Source organism: Mesoplodon bidens, assembly GCF_964165515.1.
Source record: "Mesoplodon bidens genome assembly, chromosome: 2".
NCBI lineage: Eukaryota > Metazoa > Chordata > Mammalia > Artiodactyla > Ziphiidae > Mesoplodon > Mesoplodon bidens.
Window position 1 is genome coordinate 74,036,093 of NC_138177.1, and position 23,100 is coordinate 74,059,192.

The window sequence follows — 23,100 nt, forward strand, 5'->3', positions numbered from 1 at the left end:
AAACATCAGAAAAGAGACAAATTACACACTTCTCAGAAACTGGAATTTTATAAAAAGGCATTTTTCTCTTATATCCATAAAATGATATAATTTTTGCAAGTATAGAAATGTGTCATAAATTATACAGAATGTTCCTTAATTACAGCTCATTGCAACTTGGTACTTTCCTCCCTCCCTAAAAAACGAGAGAGAACCAAAAAAATAATATATATATAACTGTATATATATATATATATATATATATATATTTATATTTATATAATATAGACAAACCAAATATGAAAAAAAAATCATTTCCTCTTTGGTATAAAAATCAGACTCTCACCTTGAGAGACACACAAACAGACATGATGTTAGGTTTGTAAACCGTGTGGCCTAAAGAATTTCCCTGTCAAGCTTTCCCCACCCCCATCCCCTGTCCACCCCACCCTGCCTCAATGCAGCCCACCTCCAGTTCCCTTGGGACTTCCACATAGCCCACTCCCAGCTCCACACCATTCCTGAGTAACCCTCTCCACTACCAAAGACAAGGAAAAAATTCTTCCCAAGACTGATTTGGTAGCAACTAACTTGGGAGACACGTAATTTGGGGAAGAGCTTCCTAGGTGTAGATGATGGAGAGGAAGGACAGGCAAGCTGAAGCTCTGCTGTCCAGACCAAGCCAGGCACGGGGCAGCCACCTCCTCTGCTTTTCCCCACCACTCAGTACAGGGACCCCACCAACTCCTGCCGCGTGCTGGGCCTGGAGGGGGTGGGACCTCTTTTACCAGAGGGAGAAGTAGAGGTCGGCTTCCCTTTAGCCTCATCTCATGGTGCTCAGCTTCCCCTTTGGGGCCGCCTCAGGCGCAGGAAAACACCAACAAGAAGGGAGAAGGAAAGTCAGAACAGACTCTGCCAGTGAACTTGGGTCTAAATTTAAAATTAAAGAAAATGTTCTTAGGACTACAATTCACACCCAGCTTTAGGTCACTGAGAAGGACGGGGCCACTTTCCTAGGCTCCAGCCCAATACCAGCAGGACTTACAGAATCCAGGAGTTGCGTGTGTTGGGGAGGGGTAGCACTTCACTCTCAGGGTGAGGAAGGAGACAGGAGCAGACCCCTGTATACTCTCCCCGCACCCTGTGGCTGACAGGCACCTCCCTCCCTGGTCAGCCTCTCTGTCCCTCGTGGGCACCAGCCCCTCCCAAACTGCTCCACATCTAGCCGGCCGCCTCTTCCCCAGGAGAGTTAAGACACCAATCACAACATAAAAGTCATATAAAGGCCTCCTCCACTTGCTAAATAAAAAAGACAAAACCAAACTGGACACAAACACACATCAAGGAGAGACACACACACTGTGAGGGGCCCAGGGCCCCAGCAGGTCTCTGGCTTCCCGGCATAATACATTCTTGTGTAATTCAGGAACAGGGGCTCTGGGGCCCCTCTGGGGAGTGGGAGTAAAAAAATACAGAGATTACAGTCTCCCTGTGGGCTCCCAGGCAGGGCAGGGGCAGACACAATCTCTCACAGTTTTTTCTTCTGTTTTTGGTTCCACATCTGATCCCCCACTGGGGCTGATCAGCCCCTGCTCTGCCCTTGGGGCCGGCCCCCTCCACCCTCCCAGCTGCTAGGAGGGCCCTGGGCTGGGGATGCCCCAGCCACTCCTAGTGGGACCAGCAGGACAGAGTCGACCAGGGGAGATGGGATGAGGACCTGGGCAAGGAATGAGGACCCGCAGTTCCGAGATGCTGTCCTCTCGGCGGCCGGCCAGCCCTGCGTGCGCTGATCACCGGCAAGGGGCGTCCCCGTCCCAGCCGTCACCCTTTGAGGGGCTTGTCAGCCCCTCCACTGGGGCTGCTGGCGCTGTCACTCTTCTTCCTGCGCAGGCTCTCAATCCAGCTGGAGCTGGAGCGGGTGGTGAAGCCGGAGAGCGCCAGGGAGCTGAGCCGCATGTTTTTGCCAGACATGATGAGCTCCCCAAAGCCCTCCTGGTGGGAGAAGGCGTAGCCGGAGCGCCGGGAACCCGTGCGACCCACCCGCCTCATGCAGCGGTGCTGGGCCTTCTGCTTCTTCCTCACCAGCTGGGTGTAGCGGACCTGGCGGGGAGGCATGAGGGAAGGAGCCTCTGTCAGCGTGGCAGCGTCAGACACCGCCTCAGGGAAGGGCCCCAGAGCGCCTGGGATGGGGCAGGCACGGGAACCTCCAAGACTGCACAGGCTCTCTGTCCCCGGGAAGGGCAGAGGACCACCATCCACGCACTTAACAGAAACTGCAGCCAGAAGTGTATTTAAGCCCGAGGGCTTTCGGACACATGGGCTCCGTCCCCCAAAGCAGACAGGCTGGCCTCTCACCGTGTCTGAGAGATCCGGCTTCAGGTTCAGCCTGAGGAACCGAAAGGCGACCACAGGCATGATGCAGACGACTGTGGTGAGCACGATGGTCAGCCACACGGTGGGCTGGGCCAGGGTGTTCTGGGCATTACCTGGGAACAAAGGAGTCAGGGGCCTTGGGAGTCACAAAGCAGGTGCAAGGGCAGCACCACCCCGCTGAGCTCCCCATTTCTTTTTCTGGCAGCCCCACTTCCCCAGTCTCAAAACCTAAGTCCTCCCTGGCTTCTCTTTCTCTCTGCTCTCCAAATACTTATCTCCAACTTGGACTCTAGCTCCAAACTCTGAAAACAACTCCAGACCTGTTTTGTTTTGTCTTTTTTTTTTTTTTTTTTTTTGGCTGCACGACACGCAGGATCTTAGTTCCCCGACCAGGGATCGAACCCACACCGCCTACAATGCAAGCACCAAATATTAACCACTGGACCGCCAGGGAAGTCCCCAGACCTACTTCTTTAACTGCCTTAACCTGACATCTCTGTTGAACATCTAAGAGGCATCTCGGTTGCACACGGCTGAAAGTGAACTACTGTTTCCTCCACCCCAATCTGCTCCACGTCTTCCCCAGCCCAGGAGATGCCACCACCCACTAAGTTGCTCCAAGTAAAAGCCCCGGAGTCAACCTGGTTCCCACCCCCAACATCTCAGGCCCCCATCCAATCTGCTGGCTCCATTTCCAAAATATCTATGGGATTCCACCACTTTTCACTCGACTCCAAGCCACCATCATTGTCACCTGGGTTACTGCTACAGCCTCCTAGCTGGTCTCCCTGTTTCTACCTTTGCCCTCTACCTTTTATTATCCACAAAACAGTAAGAGTGATCCTGTAAAAACATAAATCAGTTTATGACATTTCCCTGCTCAAAACCCTCTGATGATGGCTTCCTATCACATTTAGACTAAAATTCAAAGTTCTTACTTTGACCTATAAAGGCTTAAATGATCTGGACTGATTCTCATCTCTGCCCTCCTGCCCCAGTCCTACCTTCCAACCTCATTTCCTTCACTCCCCCAGCTCCTCTGCTGCTGACGACCTCCCCACAAGCCCTCACCTAAGGCTTCCATATCACTGTTTCCTCTTCCTGGGCTGTTCCTGTCCAGAGAGGCACATGGCTCACTCCTTCCCTTTATTCAGATTTCTCTGTGCCAATGACTCTTCCTCAAAAGGGCTTTGCTGATGACCCTTGTACCTTTCTACCTTGCTTGATGTTTTTTACAGGACTTATTAATTTCAGACATTATAACTGTTAACTTGTAAATAATTTGTCTCTCTCATTGAAATATGAGATTCAGGAGGGCAAGGATTTTGCCTGTTTTGTTAACGGTTGCATCCCTGGCATCCAGGATAGCAGGGGACTGAATGTCCACTGGATTAATGAATGAACAGATTTAAAGCAAATGCCAAGACCCGCAAATGAGTCTTTCACCTCATGCCTCCCAACCAGTCCCTCTTGGCCACCCACCAGAGCCACCCTGCGGCAGTTCTGAACACCCTTGCACTTGATCACTACAGCAGCTTCCTCACTGGCTGTCACTGCCACGTTCATCTTTCTAAGGTAATTCTTTGATGCCATTCCCCACTCTCTCCTCAAAAAAAAAAAAAAGAGAGAGGCTCCTGGCAAGTCAAATGCACACCTGACAGCCTGGCATTCTGATTCCTCAAATGGCCTGCCTTTCTAGCCTCTCTTCCACTGCTTCTCAAAGGGTATTCTTGTCCCACCCTAGCTGGAGCACTCTCTATTTCCTAGAAATAAACAGCCTTTTCACACTTCCAGCCCTCCAGCTTGGAATCTGGCTCCCCAGTCCTGACTACACCCTTAGCAGCCTCTTCTGGGGGACTATCCCTGACCACCCAACAAACAGTCATTCTGCTGACCATGAAGCCTGCCACCCCTTCGCCTCCCTTGTAGCCTGGCAGGGCTGTTCTTCATTTTCATGGATATGGAGACCCTCTGAGGGCAGGGCCTGGGTCAGATACAACTAGATCCCAACAGCACCTTGCAGAATACCTGGCACATAAAAGAGTGTTGAATAAATGCCTACCTACCCCGTTAGTCCCAGAACAACTGTGATTCCTCACTGATTCAAGAGGAAGCCACAGGCACTCACCCACAAACCGAAACTGGTTTGGAAACATGTCGAAGAGCCCATTGCTGTGCATGGCAAAGAGGATAGCAAAGTAAACCGCCAGGCTGCCCCAGATGAAGAAGTGGTTGATGGCCGTCCAGTAGCCGGTATCCAGCCCAATCTGCAAAAAGCAGTTGTTACAGGCAGAAGGAGCACCCCTCCCCAAAACCCAGTCCCCCCTCCCAGGAACAGAACTGCAGTGCCCAGGGCACCCCAAGGACAGGAGCCCCACCCCTTCCAGAGGGGAGGCCAGTTCCCGGGCTGCCTCCTACCTGCACACTGACTACGATGACCAGTGAAGTGGCCACAGTGACCGCAAAGGACTGGTAGTCAGCCAGCTGGGTGCCATCATCGCGGGTGGCCTCAGCAAACACCCCATAGGGGATGAAGAACATGAGCACAGATGTGTAGATGCCCTGGGCGATGCAGATGAAAAATTCCCGCTTGTTGAAGAGGAGGTTCAGCTGGCCTGGCTCGTACAGCTTAGGGTACTCCATGCTCCGCTGCTCCGGGACATCCTGTGTGCAGAGGGCCAGTGGCACAGGACGCCTCAGAAGCTGCCGCTTTAACTCAGGAAGGCCAAGGGCAGACTCTGTCCCCCTGCCTCTTTTTTCCTAGATTCTTCAACAGCTATATCTGACCTCAAGCCAGCTGCCCCCAATCGATCTTTTGTTCAGCAACCCAGGGGAGTTACAGGTCAGGTGTGGCTGAGAGGGAGAACCAGCCACACCCTGCCCAGCTCACAGAACTGCTTTCCCAGGGACCACAGGCAGTGGGCACAAGCCTACCACTATCAGGTGGCTCCCTTGCAGCAACGTCTTTCTCCCCAGCCCGCCTGGTCATACAACTCCCCCATACCTGATCGAAGACCCCCATAGCCAGGACTGGGAGGGAGGTGTACACGATGTTATAAAGGGTGATGAAATACTGGTCATAGACGGTCTGGAAGGAGAACAGGGAGTGAGAGAGGAGTGAACACGCAGTCTTTCTTCACTACAAATCAGGCGGAGGAAGACAGCCGACGTGGCATATGTGGAGGCCTAAGGAATTTTCTGGAACTCCCTCTCCACTTCTTCAACAAGCATTTTTTTAAATGCATGCATCAGACAACAGCTAGGCCCTAAGGGGACCAAGCAATGAACAGGACAGACACAATCTCTGTCCTTAAGGAGCTTAAGGATTGGCAAGTCAGGGCACGGGGGAGCTCACTACCTGGGCTGAGAAGCCGCAGAAGAAGCCAAACCAGAAGTGGACCATGGTGAAAGCGAAGTTCTTGTAAAAGAAATAGCAGAGGAACTTGCACATGCGCAGGTAGGACCAGCGCCCATGCACCAGCAGGAGGCGTTGCAGGAACTTGAACTGGGAGAAGGAGTAATCGGAGGCCAGGACAGCCTGTATCCCTTCCTGCCCACTGATGCCCACACCAATGTGAGCCGCTGCAGAGACAAGAGATGACAAGAGGATGAAGACAGCCACACCCTTCAGACTCACATAACATCTTGGCCCCCTCCTCCATCATTCCTCCCTGGGCCCCTCTCCCTTCCCCAGCGCCCAGCCGCCACACCTACACAGTCCACTCACTTTTGATCATGCTGACGTCGTTGGCTCCATCCCCGATGGCAAGGGTCACAGCCTTCTTGTACTTCTTAACCAGTTCCACCACTTGTGCCTTCTGCAAGGGGGTCACCCGGCAGCATATGACAGCTTTGCAGGCACAGGCTGTCTCCAGAAACTCCAGCTCCATGTCTGCCTCTAACGCATGGGCCTGGAACACAGAGTGCTGAGAGAGCCCCAGTCTTCTCCAGGAGAGACCTGGGGGTCAGCTCCTCCCAAGTCCCTGTAAGACCGCAGCCCCCCTGAAGTCCAGGGAAATGGGAACAAGGTAAGATCTAAGAGCCGCTCTCTGAAAAGATACTGCCCAAGCGAAGGATGGCGACACTAACCAGGCTGTGCCCGTTGATGACCAGGGCATACTCCCCAGCCACGGCTTCCAGGACAGAAGTGAGCTTGGAAGAAGAAAGCTTCTCCTGGTAGGTGAAGCCGTTGCCTACAGAGCGGGACGAGTCCATCATCTTCTCCCGGGCTTTCCTGTGGAGGAGGAAACGAGACCATGGTCTGCCAGGAATAGAGCAGGGATTCAAGCCCAATCGGGGAACCTCTGCCTGACCCCCAGGTACACTGCAGAGCATCTACCTGCCTCGGGCCTGTTTACCTGAGCTCCTCCCGCACTTCCAGGACCGTGTGGCCAGTGACGATGAACACCTCCGTCATGTCGTCCGTCAGCATCTTGCAGGAATAGCCAATGTTCACGGCCGTCTCTACCAAGAGAGATTGCAGGAGATCTGGACAGGCCCCCGACAAGGTCAGCGCACTTGCCAGCCCAACGTCCTAGGCTCATGCAAGGACCCCACGGGGCTGTGTCCAGATGCAATCTCCTCGGCCCTGCTGGTTCTCACCTTGCTTGTCCCCTGTCAGTACCCAGATCTTGATGTTGGCCAGCGTCAGGAGGGCGATGGTCTCTGGAACCCCTTGCTGAAGCTTATCCTCGATGGCCGTGGCGCCCAGCAGCTGAAAATACCACAAGGGTCCCTGGGACAAAAGTCCAGGCACGACCCCTCCTTGCCCACCCTTGACCCGTTCTGCATCCCATACCATCATGTCGCTCTCAACCTCCTCGTAGATGCTGGCCAGCCGGTCCTCCCGGCTGTCCTGGGCCAGGCTGGCCTGGAGCCGTCTCTCGGCCCATTCCTCGTAGTACTCTTCATCCAGATCCTTGTAGGCCAGGACCAGGGTCCTCAGCCCTTCGCCCGCGTACTCCTGGAGAAGGAGTCAAGAGAGTCAGCCCACAGCCCCTCCCACCACCCCAGGAGTAGCAGAACCACAGGGCCCCCTTCCTCGCGCCTACATTCAGGTGGTCAGTGGTGGTGTTGAGGAGCTCTTGGGTGGAGTGGTGGAGTCTGTCCAGCAAGATGGTGTCAGCCCCTTTGCAGTACAGTCGGATCTTCCCCTCTGGATTCCGCACTACGGGTGGGGTGGGGGGAGAACGTCCCAGAAAAATTCAGGCAGGTGAAGCCCCCCGACCTTAAAACATCAAGGGTCACCCAGTACACCTCACCCATCCTGGGTCTGCATGCTGCCCCTGAATGCCCCCAGCGCCCCCGTCCCGGCCTCACCTATGACTGACATCCGTTTGCGGATGTTGTTGAAGTCCAGGATGGCCAGCAGCTGGTAGGTGATGGCTGTGCCCATCTCGTGGACAGTGATGGTCTTGGGCGTACGAGAGCGGAATACGAAACCAAAGTTCCTGGCTGCAGTGACCAGAGCCCCCTCATCTGGCGACTGGGCTTTGTAGTACAGCTCCCCTGGATGGGGAGGAAGAACACAGGTGGTGTCAGTGGCCACATTCTCAGCCAAGTGTCCCGCCCAGGAAGCCCCAGGCAGCCACACTGCAGACCACAGCCTGAGCCCAAAGGCACAAGTCAGGTGGGGGAGAACACAAGCCAGCTCCTCGGCTCACCTTCATTTTTCTTTTTTTTTTTTTTAAGGCCGTGCTATGCGGCACATGGGATCTTAGTTCCCTGACCAGGGCTCAAACCCGTGCCCCCTGCATTAGAAGCATGGAGGCTCAACCACTAGACCTCCAGCAAAGTCCCTCACCTTCGTTCTTTTCTTCTGACATGACGGTGTGACACAGGGAAAGGAGGCGGAAGAACTCGTGCGTGTGTGGGTCCCCCATCTTGACAGCCTCCAATAGGGTAGGGTCCCAAAATAAGAACTTCTTGTCAGCCAGAGGATTGAAGGAGAAGTTGACGGGTTCAGGCCTCTGGAGCAGGTAAGAGGGTGATCAGGAAAGGGTGGGTCACGAGGCTGCCCCACCAAGATCCTGTCCACTGTGGACCTCAAGATTCCCACTTCTGCTACCAGCTCTTCCTTAGAACACCATTTCCTCCAAGCAGCTTCCATTTCCTGACCAGACAACACATCACTCCTAACCACACCAACCCTGCCCAGGCACCCTGTGTTTAACTGGCACAGACAATCACCATGGGGTCTGGACCTTACCTCTCCCAATTCAGCTTTGTGGCCCAGGACATCGAACACGTCACCTACACACAGCCAGGACAGAAGGAGGAGCACCGTCAGAGCTCAAGACCTCGCAGAGCAGGGGGAGAAGCCTCCAGCACAGGACCCCCACAGGCATCTGGAACCTGCAACCCTAGTCGCTGAGTAAATGTCACCCAGATTCACATGGCTGACTCAAAAGACAGGAGGCGCAGGTACCCTGGATCCTCAGAACCCCAGGACTGAAAGCCATGACACCCACTGCTCCCCATCCCCGTCCACGCTCCAGCTCTCCTCCCAGGGCAGCTCCAATTCCACACCCATGTCCCCAGGGCTCCCAGGCCCCTTCGGGTGCCTTTCGCTCTTTAGGCCTGCACAACAGACAAAGCCTCACACACTGGCCGTGGGGCCTGGGTTAGTATAGAAAGCAGTTAGAGGAGGGGCTCACTCTGCATAAAAGACCCCACACACCCTGCCCAAGCCATCCCAGCAGCTCAGCCACAAGGCCACTGCAGCGGGGCCACACTGGAAAGGCCATGGTCACATTCCAGAGACTCACAAGGGCCCTGGACAGCAACACAGGGAGAGTCTAGACTCCAGCAGGGCTGACAAGGTCCAACCTGGCCAGGGTGCCCAGGGGCCAGTGTCTTGGGCTTCACTTCAAACAGCCAAGGAGCTCCCCTACTGCCTGGAGCTGGGATTGGGGTGAGGGCACCAGCAGAGGAGAGGGGAAGCACTGTCAGTGACTACCTCCTGACCCGGGGCGCAGAGTAGACCCTCTCAAGTCCCACAGACCCAGGTAGGAAAGAAGTAGAACCCAAACATCAAGACAATTGTGGAAGCCCCAGTAGCACAATCCTTCAGGCGAGACGCAAGCCCTAGGTCCCTGGAGGCGCAGCCATACCGTAGCTGCGGCCGTTGATGGAGCACTTGTTGAAGACCATGATGTTCTGGGTGAGGGTGCCTGTCTTGTCGGAGAAGATGTACTCCACCTGGCCCAGCTCCTCGTTCAGGGTGGTGGTGCGGGCCTCCGCGGGCGTCCGCTTCTTCATGCAGAACATCTTCTTGTCCCAGTTGATGAAGTAGCTGTGGCCCAGGCGGATGACCTCCACGCTGCACAGGGTACAGGAGGTGAGGCTGGGGGCAGGAAGGTGAGGGGGACCCCACCCCCACGGGCCTTTGCTGTAGGCCCTCTGCCTGGGGAGAAACAAGAACGGAGCAGATACCTGGGCAAGGACACCTGGGTGGGGGAGGGCAAGGAGAGCCTAAAGGTGGGGGTCCCCGACCCCGACCCTCCGACGCTCTCCAGACAAAAAAGGTGCAAGGGCCTGGGCAGGCGGGACAGACGGCACAGGCAGAGGAGAGGGGGCTGTGGACAAGGCACTCGACCAATTCTTACCTCAGGACTAATAATACAGAAACCATGCAGAGAAAACAAGAGAAAGTGCAAGAGGGAAGGAAGAGAAAAAACAAAGAGAAAAAGAAATAATGAGGGTGGTGCGCGTGCCACAGGCACACAGACGTCCCTGCAGGGAGAGGAAACCGAAGAGGCCCTGGAGCCCATGCCTTGCTGCCCGAACACAGGCGAGCTCACTCCTTCCGCCCGGCTCTGGGCTGCACAACCTGACCTGGGGTGTTTGGGAAGAAGGCGGGGCAGACTGAGATGCTGACTCCAGAAGGAAGCGGGGCCTCAAGAGTCTGAGGAATAATGCCAATTTACAACGGCACAGGGCTCTCAGCATCCCAAGATCTGTTCACATCATCCTCTTTACTAGGCATTACCCTTGGGATCTGGACTGTCAGCATCTCAGAAAGGGCCCCATGTTTAGGTCCAGCACAGCCAAGCAATCTGGAACCCTGCTTCCAACCTGACTGAGGCTGCTGTCAGGATCCAGTTACCACACAAAAAATGAGCTGGCTGGAAATGCCTTAATGGCCTTTGCCCCACTCTGCTGATCAAGCGTCCCCTCTCCACCCTCCCCGCAAACACATACTGTAACCTGATGAGACTTAGAAACTTTCTCAGGCAGCTACCATAGGCTTCGAGTGAACTTGGATACAAAACAAAGACAGCAAAGTCCAAAGATGGAAAAAAAAAAATCAGATTGGAAACAAGAAAACCTTTAAATAGTAATGAAATATCAGAGTTGTGATGATAATGATGAACACGCTACCACCCATTATTCGTACAGTAATTTAATTTTTTTTTTTTTTTTTTTGCGGTACGCGGGCCTCTCATTGTTGTGGCCTCTCCTGTTGCGGAGCACAGGCTCCGGACGCGCAGGCTCAGCGGCCACGGCTCACGGGCCCAGCCGCTCCACGGCATGTGGGATCTTCCCAGACCGGGGCACGAACCTGTGTCCCCTGCATCAGCAGGCGGACTCTCAACCACTGCGCCACCAGGGAAGCCCAGTAATTTAATTTTTAAAATGTATTTTCCAATCTTGTATCTTATATCAAAATGTCCCTATGAAAAGAATGAAACTGGTATTATTCTTCCCATTTTACATGAGAAAACCAAGGCCCTAAGGGACTGTGGATTTGCCTGAGGTCATGTGGCTACTGAGTAGGCAGGACTAAACCACAAGCCTTCTGAGTCTCCTCCTAATGCTCAGGTAAAAGCCCCACTGTCCACCCTCAGCACAGAAACTCCTTATCTCCTACTCACTGTCAACAGCACTAGGACTCAGTGGCTAGTGGAGAGATCTGAGGACTATTTGGGGAATCTATGTGAACAAAAAACAACATAGGGGAAGAGATCTGAGCATCTCTGTAAAGCATTTCCTCAAAAATGTTACAGGTTGGGAGTTCCCCGGCGGTCCAGGTGGTTAGGACTCTGCGCTTTCACTGCTGAGGGCCTGGGTTTGATCCCTGGTCAGGGAACTAGGATCTCACAAGCCACGCAGCCAAGATAATAATAATAATAATAAAGTATACAACTTGATAAATTTAAAAAAGTCACAGGTTCTCTTATCTCAAGGGCAAGGCACTAAATACACAGAGATCTCCTCTCTTCTTGCCATTCTTTCTTCCTCCTGCATCCCCCGCCCTTCCTGTTCATTCTCCCCGTTAACATTCTCTTTCCTGCAAACATCCTAGATGTCCTCTTACTCCTATTCATGCTGTACGCCACTACCAGCCAACACTTCCTAAAGCATTCTTTAGATTTTTTTAAAGAATCTTTTAATGGTTTACTAAGTAAAAGTCCATTGGCAAAGATTCAGGACCCTCCACAATAGGGAACAAGCTTACGTTTCCAGCTCTCTGTCTCACAGCCCCCCACTCACAGTCCATGATCCTGCCAAACTGTCCCAGGACCAACCATTCCAAGGTCCCTATCTCTGTGCCTTTGTTTCCAGCCCTCTCCTCCAGGCTCCACCTTCACCCATCCCTGCCACCATTCAAAGCTCAGTTCACCAGCAACCTCTTCAAAGATGTCCTCCCTGATTAACTATGCAGGGAGTAATGCTCTTCCAACCCTCATGGCACTTTGTGCCTCTGTGGTATCTCAGTGGGATGCATGGTAGCTCGGTGTCTTACACTGTTTGCATCTCTCCTCCCCTACCACTCTGCTGCTTTGAAGGCAGAGGCTGTATTACACGTCAACTGTGTCCCCTTGCTTTACACATAAGGGTCACACTGAAGGTGTTACAGCACTAGCTCCCATTTTGTTTTATAACATGTTCAGATTTATCTCCCTCTACTAGACTGAAGCTCCTGGAGGGAAGGAAATCCATTCCTAATACATCTTTGTATGTGCCACAGCACCTAGCATGCTTCTTTGCACAAAGTCGGCATGCGATAAATATGTGCTCAATAAATCAATATGGTTTTTGTTCTAATACAATCCAAAGTGCCAGGAAACTGTGGTGAAGTTTGCTTTGTACAGAAAGATAAACAGGTAATATAAAATGCTCGCAGCACAGGAAGGAGAGGACCCCAAGTTCCCTCTTGAGAATTTCATCTTCACAGAAGAGAGAAGTTTGCCAAGGGACCACCTGAGCTCCCTGGAGAGATCCCAGAGCAGAGAGAGCGCATACCTGACATAGAGCGATATGGGCACGACGGTGTTGAGGATGATGATGTAGGACCAGAAGGAGAGGAAGCCAGAGAAGAAGGCACTGTCCACCGCCTCATCCCAGGGCAGGTAGACCTGGAAGCGTGTCCCGACCTCGTGCTCCCAGATGGCATTACCAATGGCTAGGATCACCCCCATGCAGACCAGAAATCCAAAAATCTGCAGAGGAATGAGAAGCAGAGGCTAAGCTGCCACTTAGGAAGCCCTCAAAACCAAGTGCCTCCCTGAAGGTCACCACTAGTACCCTGAGCCCTCGAAAGCTCAGGCATCTTTTTTTTTTATATATAAATTTATTTATTATTTATTTATTTTTGGCCGCGTTGGGTCTTCGTTGCTGCGCATGGGCTTTCTCTATTTGTGGCGAGCGGGAGCTACTCTTCATTGCGGTGCACAGGCTTCTCATTGCGGTGGCTTCTCTTGTGGCGGAGGACGGGCTCTAGGCATGTGGGCTTCAGTAGTTGCAGCACGCAGGCTCAGTAGCTGTGGCTCACGGGGTTAGCTGCTCCGTGGCATGTGAGATCTTCCTGGACCAGGGCTCTAACCCGTGTCCCCTGTATTGGCAGGCAGATTCTCAAACACTGCGCCACCAGGGAAGCCCCTCAGGCATCTTTAAAATGGTGGCATGCTCTAGTGGGAAGCGCCCAGAACTGGTGACAGATTCTAGTCTGTCACTGACCATCACGTGGACTTTCTCTCACGTTTTCTCAACTGTATGCTGGGAGGGCTGAAATGGTTGTGTAGCTCCCACTCTGACATCCTAGAACATTTGGGAGACCTCAAAGATGTGTAAGAGTGGGGGTGAGCTACTTTCAACATAGCAAAGAAGCTTATTAGAAATCACCCATTTACTGGAGCTAAGCCTCTACAAGCCAACAAAAATGCCGGGACTTCTGTGGTGGTCCAGTGGCTAAGACTCCACACTCCCATCGCAGGGGGCCTGGGTTCAATCCCTGGTCGGGGAACTAGATCCCACATGCTACAACTAAGAGTTCTCATGTTGCAACTAAAGGTCCCACATGCCACAGCTAAGACCCAGCACAGCCATAAATAAATAAATAAATAATTTTTTTAAAATGTCAAGTTTCTGTAATGTTCATTATCTTATACAGATTGCCAAAAAAAGTTTTTTAACCAAGACACAAATTATGTCTTGAGAAATGTAGACTCCTTAATAGTCAAAAAACTTATAAAGCTTGGAGTTCTTCAAGAAGGATCCTAAGAAAGTTTTGGTGGTTTAAAAGAAAAAAATTGAGACCACTGCGTGATTTCAGACATCTATCTTCCAAGCTGCCTCCGCTCTGGATGCTTTGAAACAAAGCAGGAACCATCCTGATGCCCAAGGACAACCAGGGGGCGATGCAAGCCTTGGCCTGATAGCCTCTCAGACTGGGGTTTCTGCAAACCCTTCAAGGCCAGGGAGGAAACTGTCTCACCAGAGGCTGACCCCAGCTTTTGCAAGCTGGCGTGTGGGGGGCAGGCAGCAGGCAGTGGGAGCACAAGAAGGGGAGGAGAGCCCAACAAGGAGCTCAAATTTCTAGCCAAACAAGAGAAGGATTCAGGAATTGCCAAAAACTAAAACAGAAACTTTTCCTTTGGGATCCTTTGCTCTTGGAAGTCAGGGGAAAAGACCCTGCTATCCATCCTCCAAATGGAAATTTTTCTTTTAATTCGCTCTCCATCCCCATGAAGGCCTCCTTGTCCCTGGCAAAGCAAACAGAAGGTCACATGCTACACTAAGTCATAACTGGAATCCAGAGAAGGGAAGATTTGTTTTAACTTTCTTTAAGTTGTTGATTCATGCACGTTCCGAAGGTTTTTTAAATAACATCTTCCAAGTCCAAAAAGAGCCTGAAATATACAGTCTTTGAGTGGTTGAGCTGCCAGTGGCTTTAAAGCTAAAACCTGAAGGCTGACTACTGACCAGAGAGGAGAGATGGAAGTAAAGGGACCCGCCCAGGCAGAACCAGAAGGGCAGGAGCAGGAAGCATATGTGGGAAGCCTTACCCAGAGCACCAGTGTATTCATTAGGCGATCAATACTTGTTCTCTTGAATTTTGTCCTGCCGCTATTCTGCATCAGCTTAGTGTCAGGACCTAGAAAGGAATGCAAAGGGCTGGGAAAGCCAAATAACAAATCTGCCTCTGGGCTTCTGCCCCGGTCCCCAGAGTACAGGACATCAGGGTGGAAGAGAGACACTGGCTGGATGAGAAGCTTGGATCCAGGACCCACTCAGCCTCCTCCCACATTCCTGCAGGAGGGTGAAGGCAGCAACTCTCACCCTTCTTTCTTTGGGCCCTAGGAGGCTCACCTGCAAAGATGACCAGCCCGAAGCACCACTCGGTGTTTCGCAGCACGCAGCCCCGCAGCAGCATGTTCTGGTTGCTCAGGGGGAACTTGTTCTCCTTCCAGTAGAGGGTTCCGCTGAATTTGTCCAGCTTATTGTTGGGAGGTTCGCAGATCACTTCACCTGAACAGAAGACAAGAGTGCCCCCGTTCAAGGTGCAGTCTGTAGCTTAACCACGAGGCAGCAACACAGAAAAAGAAGCTGCAGGGAGATGGTGTTAGGATGTGAGCCCATCACACACTGCTGGTGGGAGTGTGAACTGATGCAACTTTCTGGGAAAGGAATGAAGCAGCATGAACTCCTATTAAAAGTATACATATCTTCAGACCCAGCAATCCCACTCTGGGGACTCATTCTACAGAAATGATAGCATAGCTCACAACAATTTTATTGAAGCATTATTTGAAGAGCAAAAGACTGGAAACAACTGAATCGTCAGGGGAGAGCTGAATAAATTACAATACATCAATTCTATGAAACATTATATGGTTATGAAAAAGAATGATATAAATTTCTTTACATAGTGATGTGATAAGATACTTATGATGAATTTAATAAGTACAGAAAGGCGGTTGCAGAGATTTTAGCACAGTATGATCCCATTGATTTATGCTCACGTGTCTGTATAAACAGAGAAAAATGTGGATGAATACACACTAAACTGCCAGTTAACGTGGCTACCTAAGGAGACTAGAATTGGAGGGAAGGAGGGCTTTTTCTTATACATGCTACATGGTTTGTCCTGTTAGAAGGAGCATATACCATTATTCTGAGATGAATAAGAAATAAGAATAAGCATGTACAGCAAGGAGGGAGCTATCAGCCATGAAGATCTCTTGAAATGACCATCAATTCACAAGTAAATGATAGCCACCTGGCATTCCTGACACCCCTGCCCCCCAAAACCCCAAAAAAAGTCCAGGGCGGTGCATAATCACAGGAACAAGACGCCAAAAAGAGAAGGCACAATTTAAACCCCCAAACCCACCCACCTCCTCTACCTGAAAGCTGCTTCTCCAAAATTACTCACCATCAAACTTGGCAAGCTTACTGATGTCTCCCAATTCCGAGGTGACTGGAATCGCCTGCCGTACTTTCATGTTGGTCTCTCTGGAAGGACAGTGTCCCTGAGGCCTGGTTCCCTTCCCTTCCTCTAGATCCTACCTGGGGGCACCTGACCATGGAGGACCACACCCCCCCCAGGCATTACTAGGTAGGTAATTCTTTTACACACCCAAAGGCTTTCTTACCCATCAATTTTCCAAAAGGTACAGAGCCCAGACCTGGGAACCTCTTTCAAAAACAAGCTTGTTACCCCAAAGGAGGCAGAAGGAGATGTATGACACTGAGCATGCGACTTACCCATCGAGTTCTGCTGTCTCTATGTAACACAGCCCATGGGGCTCACTGCTGGAAAGGAGGAGGAGATCCGCCTAGAAAGAAAACCTAGTGAGAAAGACAAAGACCCAATCCTCCACCCCCAATGGACTCTTTGATGATCCCTCCTTCCACTAAGCACTCTTGGTTTGCTTAGTCCCAAGCACATGAATGGCTAGAAAGGAGGCATATTAATATGACACAGAAGCTTCCCACTCAAGAAAGTTTCCTCCCATGTGTGTTTAAGAGGCAACAGTCAATCAGGAAAGACTCATCCCTTTCTGCCAAAGTAAAGGGAGAGCCCTGTAGACCTAGAGGGGCACCTTGTCCCTTACCGCCACAAACTGGTTATTTTCTAGCTTGATAATATCACCAACACAGACATTCATCCACTGCTCTTGCTGGAGGCTGAGGCAATGAGAAGATAGAGAAGAGGCTGTCAGTAGCTAGAGAAGTTCCCAGGGGACCACTTTCTTCCCCAAGGCCCTCAGTCTCCAACAGGCACTCACATTCCATTGATCAGCACCTGAGACTGACGGTTATTCACCTGGTTATCACTCTTGTGGCGGAACTGAAGAGAGGAAAGAAAGGTAAGACACCTTTTCCTGCTCCAAGGGACTTAAATGGTCAGTGGAATGCAGAGCATGCTGGGTACCACCTTGTCTACACCTGTTCACAGGTCTACTCTCTCCCTGACTCCCCCTCCCTACTCTCGGCCAAGATATCATGGATCTAGCTGGACCAGGTAAGGGATGGCAAGGTCACCGAGGAATTGTGCTGGGTGGAGGAAGGTGAGTTGTGGGGTGGGGGGTGGGAAAAAGGTATAAGAATGAAAACAACTCACATAGTCATCAGTGGCGTCTTTAACAGCTGTGATTGTGAGGACAAGAACCAAAGGCACAATGGTGGTGAACCAGGAGAGGGAGGAGATCTGTGGGATCAACTGAAAAAAGGAAAGAGAAGGCATGCCTCCGAGGCCCCGTCCTTGTTTCCCCTAGACCTTTCTCTTCCTTGACTTTATTTCGCTTTGTGAGTTGCAAAGGGTTTACCGCAGGTCACTTACCTGCAGAATGAGAAGGAACAGGAAGTAGGTATTGGCAACTTCCTGGAACTGCTCAAAGAGGTTGACAGGCAGGAAGGTGAGAATATTGTACTTGGAGGTCTTGATGCAGTTACTCTGTGGCAGTGGGAGAGAAGATAATGAGGCAGCCTCCAACCCCAACCCAGAATGAGACTGACGCTGCCTCCTCCGTCTACACTTTCCAAACCTCTGTCCCCAAAAGCCAGTGACCAGAGGTGTGGGAGGGCGAAAGAGGAGGAGGGAAGAGAGTCTCACGGGGTCAATGTATCCTGCTTCACTGACAGGTGAAGGCCATGAAAAATTCAGCACACAGCAGGTGGAGAGTGGCGAGGAGGCTGCCTTCCCCTCCCTCAAGCAATCTCCCAGCAGTCAGCCCTCTGTCCCAGCCTAGGACAGATGGGATGCACCTTTCCCCTTTCTGACTCAGGAGGAGAGCACAGGTGGTCTAGAGCCACTTACCGCATACTGGAATCTCTCATTGTATTCTCGGTCATTGGCCCGCGCCCTCCTTTCTTCTTCTGCAACAGAATGATGCTGCAATCAGGAGCAAACTGAGGCCTGGCCCAACACCTTGTCAGGCCCACCCCACTCTATGGGTTTTCCACTGAGGGCCCTTGGTTCCTTCCACAGCACACAGTTTTTAAGGAGTTAGCACCACACCTGAGGTGCCACTAAATTCTTCCCTCTAGTCCACCTCTCACCACCAGCCTGACCACTGGACTCTGCAGGTATTACATTCTCAGGACAAGATGCCTTCTCCTTTCCTCACCAACAACCATCAAGGTCTTCCACTGGGGACACTCAGTTTCTCTCCCCCATCCCCTTAATTAATGCTGTAGGAATTAACGGCCTTGGGTATCTCCAGAGGAACAGCAGCTGAAGATACTAAGCTTCCTTTTCCTGGAAACCCCTGCAGATCCAGCCACTGCCCTCCTCCTAACCTAGTGGGTGGGGTGGGTGGCAAGACAGAGGGTCACTGTGCCCTGGAACTGCTCTGCAGCAGCATCCCAGCCCCACGTGCAGTCCCCCCTACAGAAGCCTCTGCTTGTCACATGTCATCAGCAGCGGCTTCTGACTGGCCCACAATGACATCATCTTATTTCAAAGCTCATCTTCAAGTCGCGGGGGCGGGGGCTGCTCAGGGATATGGGTCATGCAGACTAAGACAGAGATGAAAGAGGGAGGAATGGGATGTAGTTGAAGCAGTTGCTCTCTAACCGTAACCTTTCTTGTGCCATCTGCACATATTTCCCCTAAACAACACATCTGTCACTGAGTGACAAATGAACTACACCTATTCTGAATACCCACAGATCTGGGATTGCAGGCACCAAGTTCAGGTCCCAGAATATGGGGTTGTCCTAGGAAGGGTTCTCCAGCCCATCTCCCGTGGTCAGGACCATAGGCTGAAAAAGGGGGTACCCTGGTTAGGCAGTAAACATAATGAAAACCTGTCCTGGAGCCAAAGGCAGCATTCCAGACACCTTCCCTCACCCCCTCCCAAGCCCCCTGCAGAGCAGACTGCAGTAACAAAAACCTCAGACCGCGGCATCCTCTGCCTACCCAGAGTGCTCCTTCCCTGCGTGGTCACTTTACTCCCAAAACTTCCCCAGAGGGGACCCCTCAGGCTGAGTCGCCTGTGCAGTCACCAAAGACCATGCAAAAGGAGAGATAGGGACCAAACCCTTCGGAGTCAGGATCTCTGGGTCTGCAGAGGACTTGGGAAGGCTGGGGGAGGCCGGGGACAAGCGAATGTGAGGGAGGGAGGGGGTAAATTACGGGCTCGGGAGAGCTGCCAGTCGCTGCCTCCTGTTACCTGTCCCCCAAGAGGGCTTCTTTCGGCTCCAGGAGGGGGGAGCCCCGGCCCGGGCCCACTTCTCGGGCATCTCCTTGGGGACCGTCATGATCCCAGTTTGAGCGGGGGAAGGGCGGGCTGTCTGTCGGTCTGTCCTCGGCCTCAGCGGCTCCGATGGGGCGGCCCTCCAGGGAGGCACCGGAGCTGCGGCAGCTCAGAGTGGAGCCCCGGCCGTGTGGCGCGCGCCCCACCTGCAGCCCCGGCCATCCTCCCGGCCGCCCGCACCCGGCGACGCCGCGCGCTCTGCTGCGCCGCCGCCGCCCCCGATGTCCTCCGCGGACGCCAGCGCGCTCTGAGTGGCCCCGGACACGACTCGCACTCCCTGGGCTCCGCCCCCGCCCGCTCCCCCGACTGCAGGGGTAGCCGCCTGCCAGCGCGCCGCGTAGGCGAAAGCCAGCACGGAGTCCCGCCTCCCTCGGCCCGGCCAATGCGGGTGAGGGGACTGCCAGCGTTGTCCGGGGCAACCGCTTTCATCCCACCGCCTCCCACCCCCACCCCCACCCCCGCCCTCGGGAAAACAAGGAGGACCTGGCCTTGGATGGGAAAATGAGGGGAGGAAACGAAGTGCGAGGACGGAGAGGAGATGGTGGGAACACAGCACCCCGGGCTCCCCAGACCACAGAATAGGAGCTCCAGGTGCCCTAAGATAAGAGTCTATGTGTTTGGGGGTGAGGGGCAGGTACTCAGAACCCTCCTGGGGAAGAACCCAGCTTAGGGAATCAAGGCGAAGAAATCGGTTTCCTAAGACTCCCCCCAGGATGGATAGGGGCTGCAATCTACCCTCCTTCAGGCTCATTACCTGTCGTCCCTCTTCCTTTGCTCCCTGAGCCATAATAACACCCACTTTTGATGGTCCCAGGGATTCTCCCCGACCCCGCCTCCTGCCTGTCTTACCTGGGGGGCGCTTTTTTGCACACAGTGCCATCTCACCCAGCAAGGTCCCAGCAATCCCATGGGAGACCCTGCAGGAAGGTGACATATGCATGAGGTCAGGAAACTGAGGGTAACCTTCATTCCCCTTTTCAGACTCCTCCTGAAGGTTTTCTTCCCCAGTTCTGGCCTTGCCCCTCCCCCAGCCTTCCCCACTAACTCCACAGCAACACTCTGCTCTTACTGCCCTGATAGATCCCTGAGAAGGAAGAGGGAACTTCCCCACCACCTCCCCCAATGCCTCTGCCTTGGATAACATGAGGGGACTGACCGTTTACAAAAACCAAGACCTGCTGGGAAAGGAAGGGGGCAAAGAGAAGAGGCCAGATATTGACAGGAGGGGCACAGCTCTCAAGGTACACATCCCAGGGACAAGGGATGCCCCATGTGCCCTCCTGGTGGCAGTGAGTGGGTGCCTGTGTTTACTGGAAAGCAGAATTTCCACTAAAGGGTGGGGTTGAGGGAACATGAGCCAGGAAACACCTGGCAGAGCATCAGGAAACAGGGTGGGCAGGCCCCACCCTTCTCAAAAAGCTTATAATCTTCCCATCCCCCCCCCCATTACTGGGGCTTCCATTATCACCTCCTCCAGGGGAGCTCACTTTAGAGGCTTGGCCTTCACTTCCTGCACACAGTCCCCAAACCACTTCCTCTCAGTCTGGGTCAACCGCCCTTCTGGGCCAGCAAAGGGGTCTTTTCAACCCTGCTGGGGAGTCATCCCTATCTCTCTCTCTCTCACAACCCCAAGCCTAGTCCAGTCAGTCTGGCACTGGGTGAAAGCTCAGGGAGCATCAGTCAGATGGACCTCTGCTTCTTTCTATCTCCCCATGTCCTTCCTTTCACCTAAAAAGGTAAAAGCCCTGGCCTATGAGACAGGGTCACAGAGCCTCATCCCAGCTTAGCTCAAAGGAAGCTGCCAGCCAGGTCCTGGGTCCTCTTGTCCACCTCCTCTTTCTTTGTCTGGGTGGAAAGCCTTCCTCCCCCTTGGTTCCCCTGTCTCCAGCCTCCTGGGAACACCCTGCCAGCCTGTCAGCCCTAAGAGATACTAATTGTCTGTCTGCCCAGCCTCTATAATTACACACTCTGGCCAAGGCCCTGTCACCCACACCAGTTCTTCGTTCACTAAGCCGGACTCCCTTCCTGAATGCCAATCAGGCGATACCTAGAGCCAGAAGTCCTTTTCCTCTCTGACCCTCCCCAACCCTGGCAACCAAGGGTGCCTGGCTCAGGAAGAAAAACCTCATCCACGTTTTCGAGATGCCAAGCCTTCCTACAGGGCCCCCGGCCAGGGTCTCCACCCAGCCTAGAGTATGAGTCATAGGAGGGTGGGGCATGGAGAGAGAGGTTAAAAGAGAGGATGCAAGGGTGGGCATCACAAGTTCCATAGCCAGCCCCGCCCTCAGGGAGGGAGGCAATCAAGAAACACTATCAGCCTGAAGATCAGGGTTTGACTCCTATGAAAGAAAGAGTTAATGAAGGAGCCGCACAGACTCTCAGGAGTCGGGAGTCTGGCCACCTACCAGGAAAGTTGTTTTACCTCTAAGACCCTGGGGAGACTGAAAGCTGGCTGGCCCCAGACTTCATCCCCTCTGGGGTGCCATAATAGGGAAGGAAAGGGAGGAGGGAGACCTGGGAACAGGGACCCTCTCTCACTTCTCCTTCCCAGTCTCACACAACCTGGGTTTTCTGAGCCCAGGCCCATTAGCTACGTGGCTCTGCCCCGTCACCCTGCCCCAGCCCCCTCTGCAGCCACATTTGGGATAAAAATAGCCAGCTCTGGGAAGAAGGCAATGCTCCAAATGGAGGAAAACGGCTCCTCCTCTAGGCCTGGCCCCTGCTCCCCTCCAGCCCAAACCCAGGAAGCCTGACCCCTTCTTTTAGAGGAAGCTGGCAGGGATATTTATGGGCAGGTCAGGGAAACAGAAGAGAATGGAATCCAAGACCCCCAGCTCACTTGCCACCAACGCCTGGCCACTTTCCATGGCCAATGACAGAACCCAGGACTCTCCCAGCTCTGGACTCCCAGAGCTAGCACCTCGCCTTGCACCCTTGGTCTTCCTCACGCACAGAGACCTCCACCCTACAGAGACAACGCCTACCACCCCCAAACTCCCTTCTCCAGGCACCCAAACCCTCGGACCCCGGGTACTCCCCTCACCCCCACGACTCTGGCCGGTTCTCCCCTCTCCGCTGCTCCATAAGCTTCTCCTCCACACTCCCGCGCCCCTTTGCTGGTCTCCACGCGCCCCTTCAGCACCCCACCCTCCCATCCTGAGGACGGCCTCCCGAATCTCCCTCACCCTCAGGCACCCAACACCATCTTCTCTCCAATCATCCACTCCCCCTCCTCCGTCTCACCGCAGCTCCGACTCCCTGTCCCCTGTCCTCCCCTGCCCACACCCCCCGCCCCGGCCCCTCCAGTCCCGAGTCCGCGTCCGCAGCAGCATCTCCCCCTGCCCTCCCGGCCCCGCGCTTCTGGGCTGCTGCCCCCGCCTTGCCAAACCTCACCTCAGCGCTCAGCGCTCGGCGCCCGCCCCGGCGGCCACGTCCTGCCCATGCCGGGGGCTGGGGCGGGGGGCGCTCGGCTCAGCTCCCCGCGGGCTCCCGCCCCCCCAGCTGCAGCCCCCTCTCCCCCCAGGGCCTCGGCCCGCTACTTTGTGTCAGTTTCGGCCACGGCGGGGCGGAAGTGACGGAGGTGGCGGGAGAGGGCGGGGGGCGGGAGGGGGTTTTGGGGAGGGATGAGGGAGAGGGAAGGCGGGAGCCGCCATCTTTGTGCGGGGCAGGGGGAGGGTCTTAACCCCTCTGATGCTCCTCCGCAGTGTGAGGCCACGATCCCCGCCCCACCCACTCTCCGATCCATCCCCGGTCAAAAAAA

General features: G+C 53.5%; 1 protein-coding gene across 2 annotated transcripts; it reads right to left on the reverse strand.

Moving 5' to 3' along the window:
- Window positions 1–29: 29 nt before the first annotated feature.
- Window positions 30–22,920, reverse strand: ATP8B2 (ATPase phospholipid transporting 8B2). 2 transcript variants are annotated; one of them, XM_081226238.1, is made up of 29 exons: window positions 22,734–22,920; window positions 20,190–20,257; window positions 19,257–19,439; window positions 17,900–17,958; window positions 17,423–17,536; window positions 17,204–17,302; window positions 16,869–16,930; window positions 16,695–16,767; window positions 16,345–16,415; window positions 16,013–16,092; window positions 14,947–15,105; window positions 14,643–14,731; window positions 12,601–12,797; window positions 9,465–9,673; window positions 8,561–8,604; window positions 8,156–8,321; window positions 7,672–7,860; window positions 7,404–7,519; window positions 7,151–7,315; window positions 6,955–7,066; window positions 6,711–6,816; window positions 6,442–6,586; window positions 6,080–6,263; window positions 5,711–5,934; window positions 5,357–5,440; window positions 4,771–5,016; window positions 4,481–4,619; window positions 2,335–2,465; window positions 30–2,079 (listed from the first exon to the last, which is right to left on the reverse strand). In XM_081226238.1, the coding sequence occupies exons 2-29, from the start codon at window positions 20,218–20,220 to the stop codon at window positions 1,801–1,803; spliced, it is 3,756 nt and encodes a 1,251-aa protein (XP_081082364.1). In that variant the 5' UTR covers window positions 20,221–20,257; window positions 22,734–22,920; the 3' UTR covers window positions 30–1,800. The 2 variants fall into 2 exon arrangements, with proteins under 2 accessions (XP_081082364.1, XP_081082365.1); XM_081226239.1 differs by lacking the exon at window positions 19,257–19,439.
- Window positions 22,921–23,100: the final 180 nt, after the last annotated feature.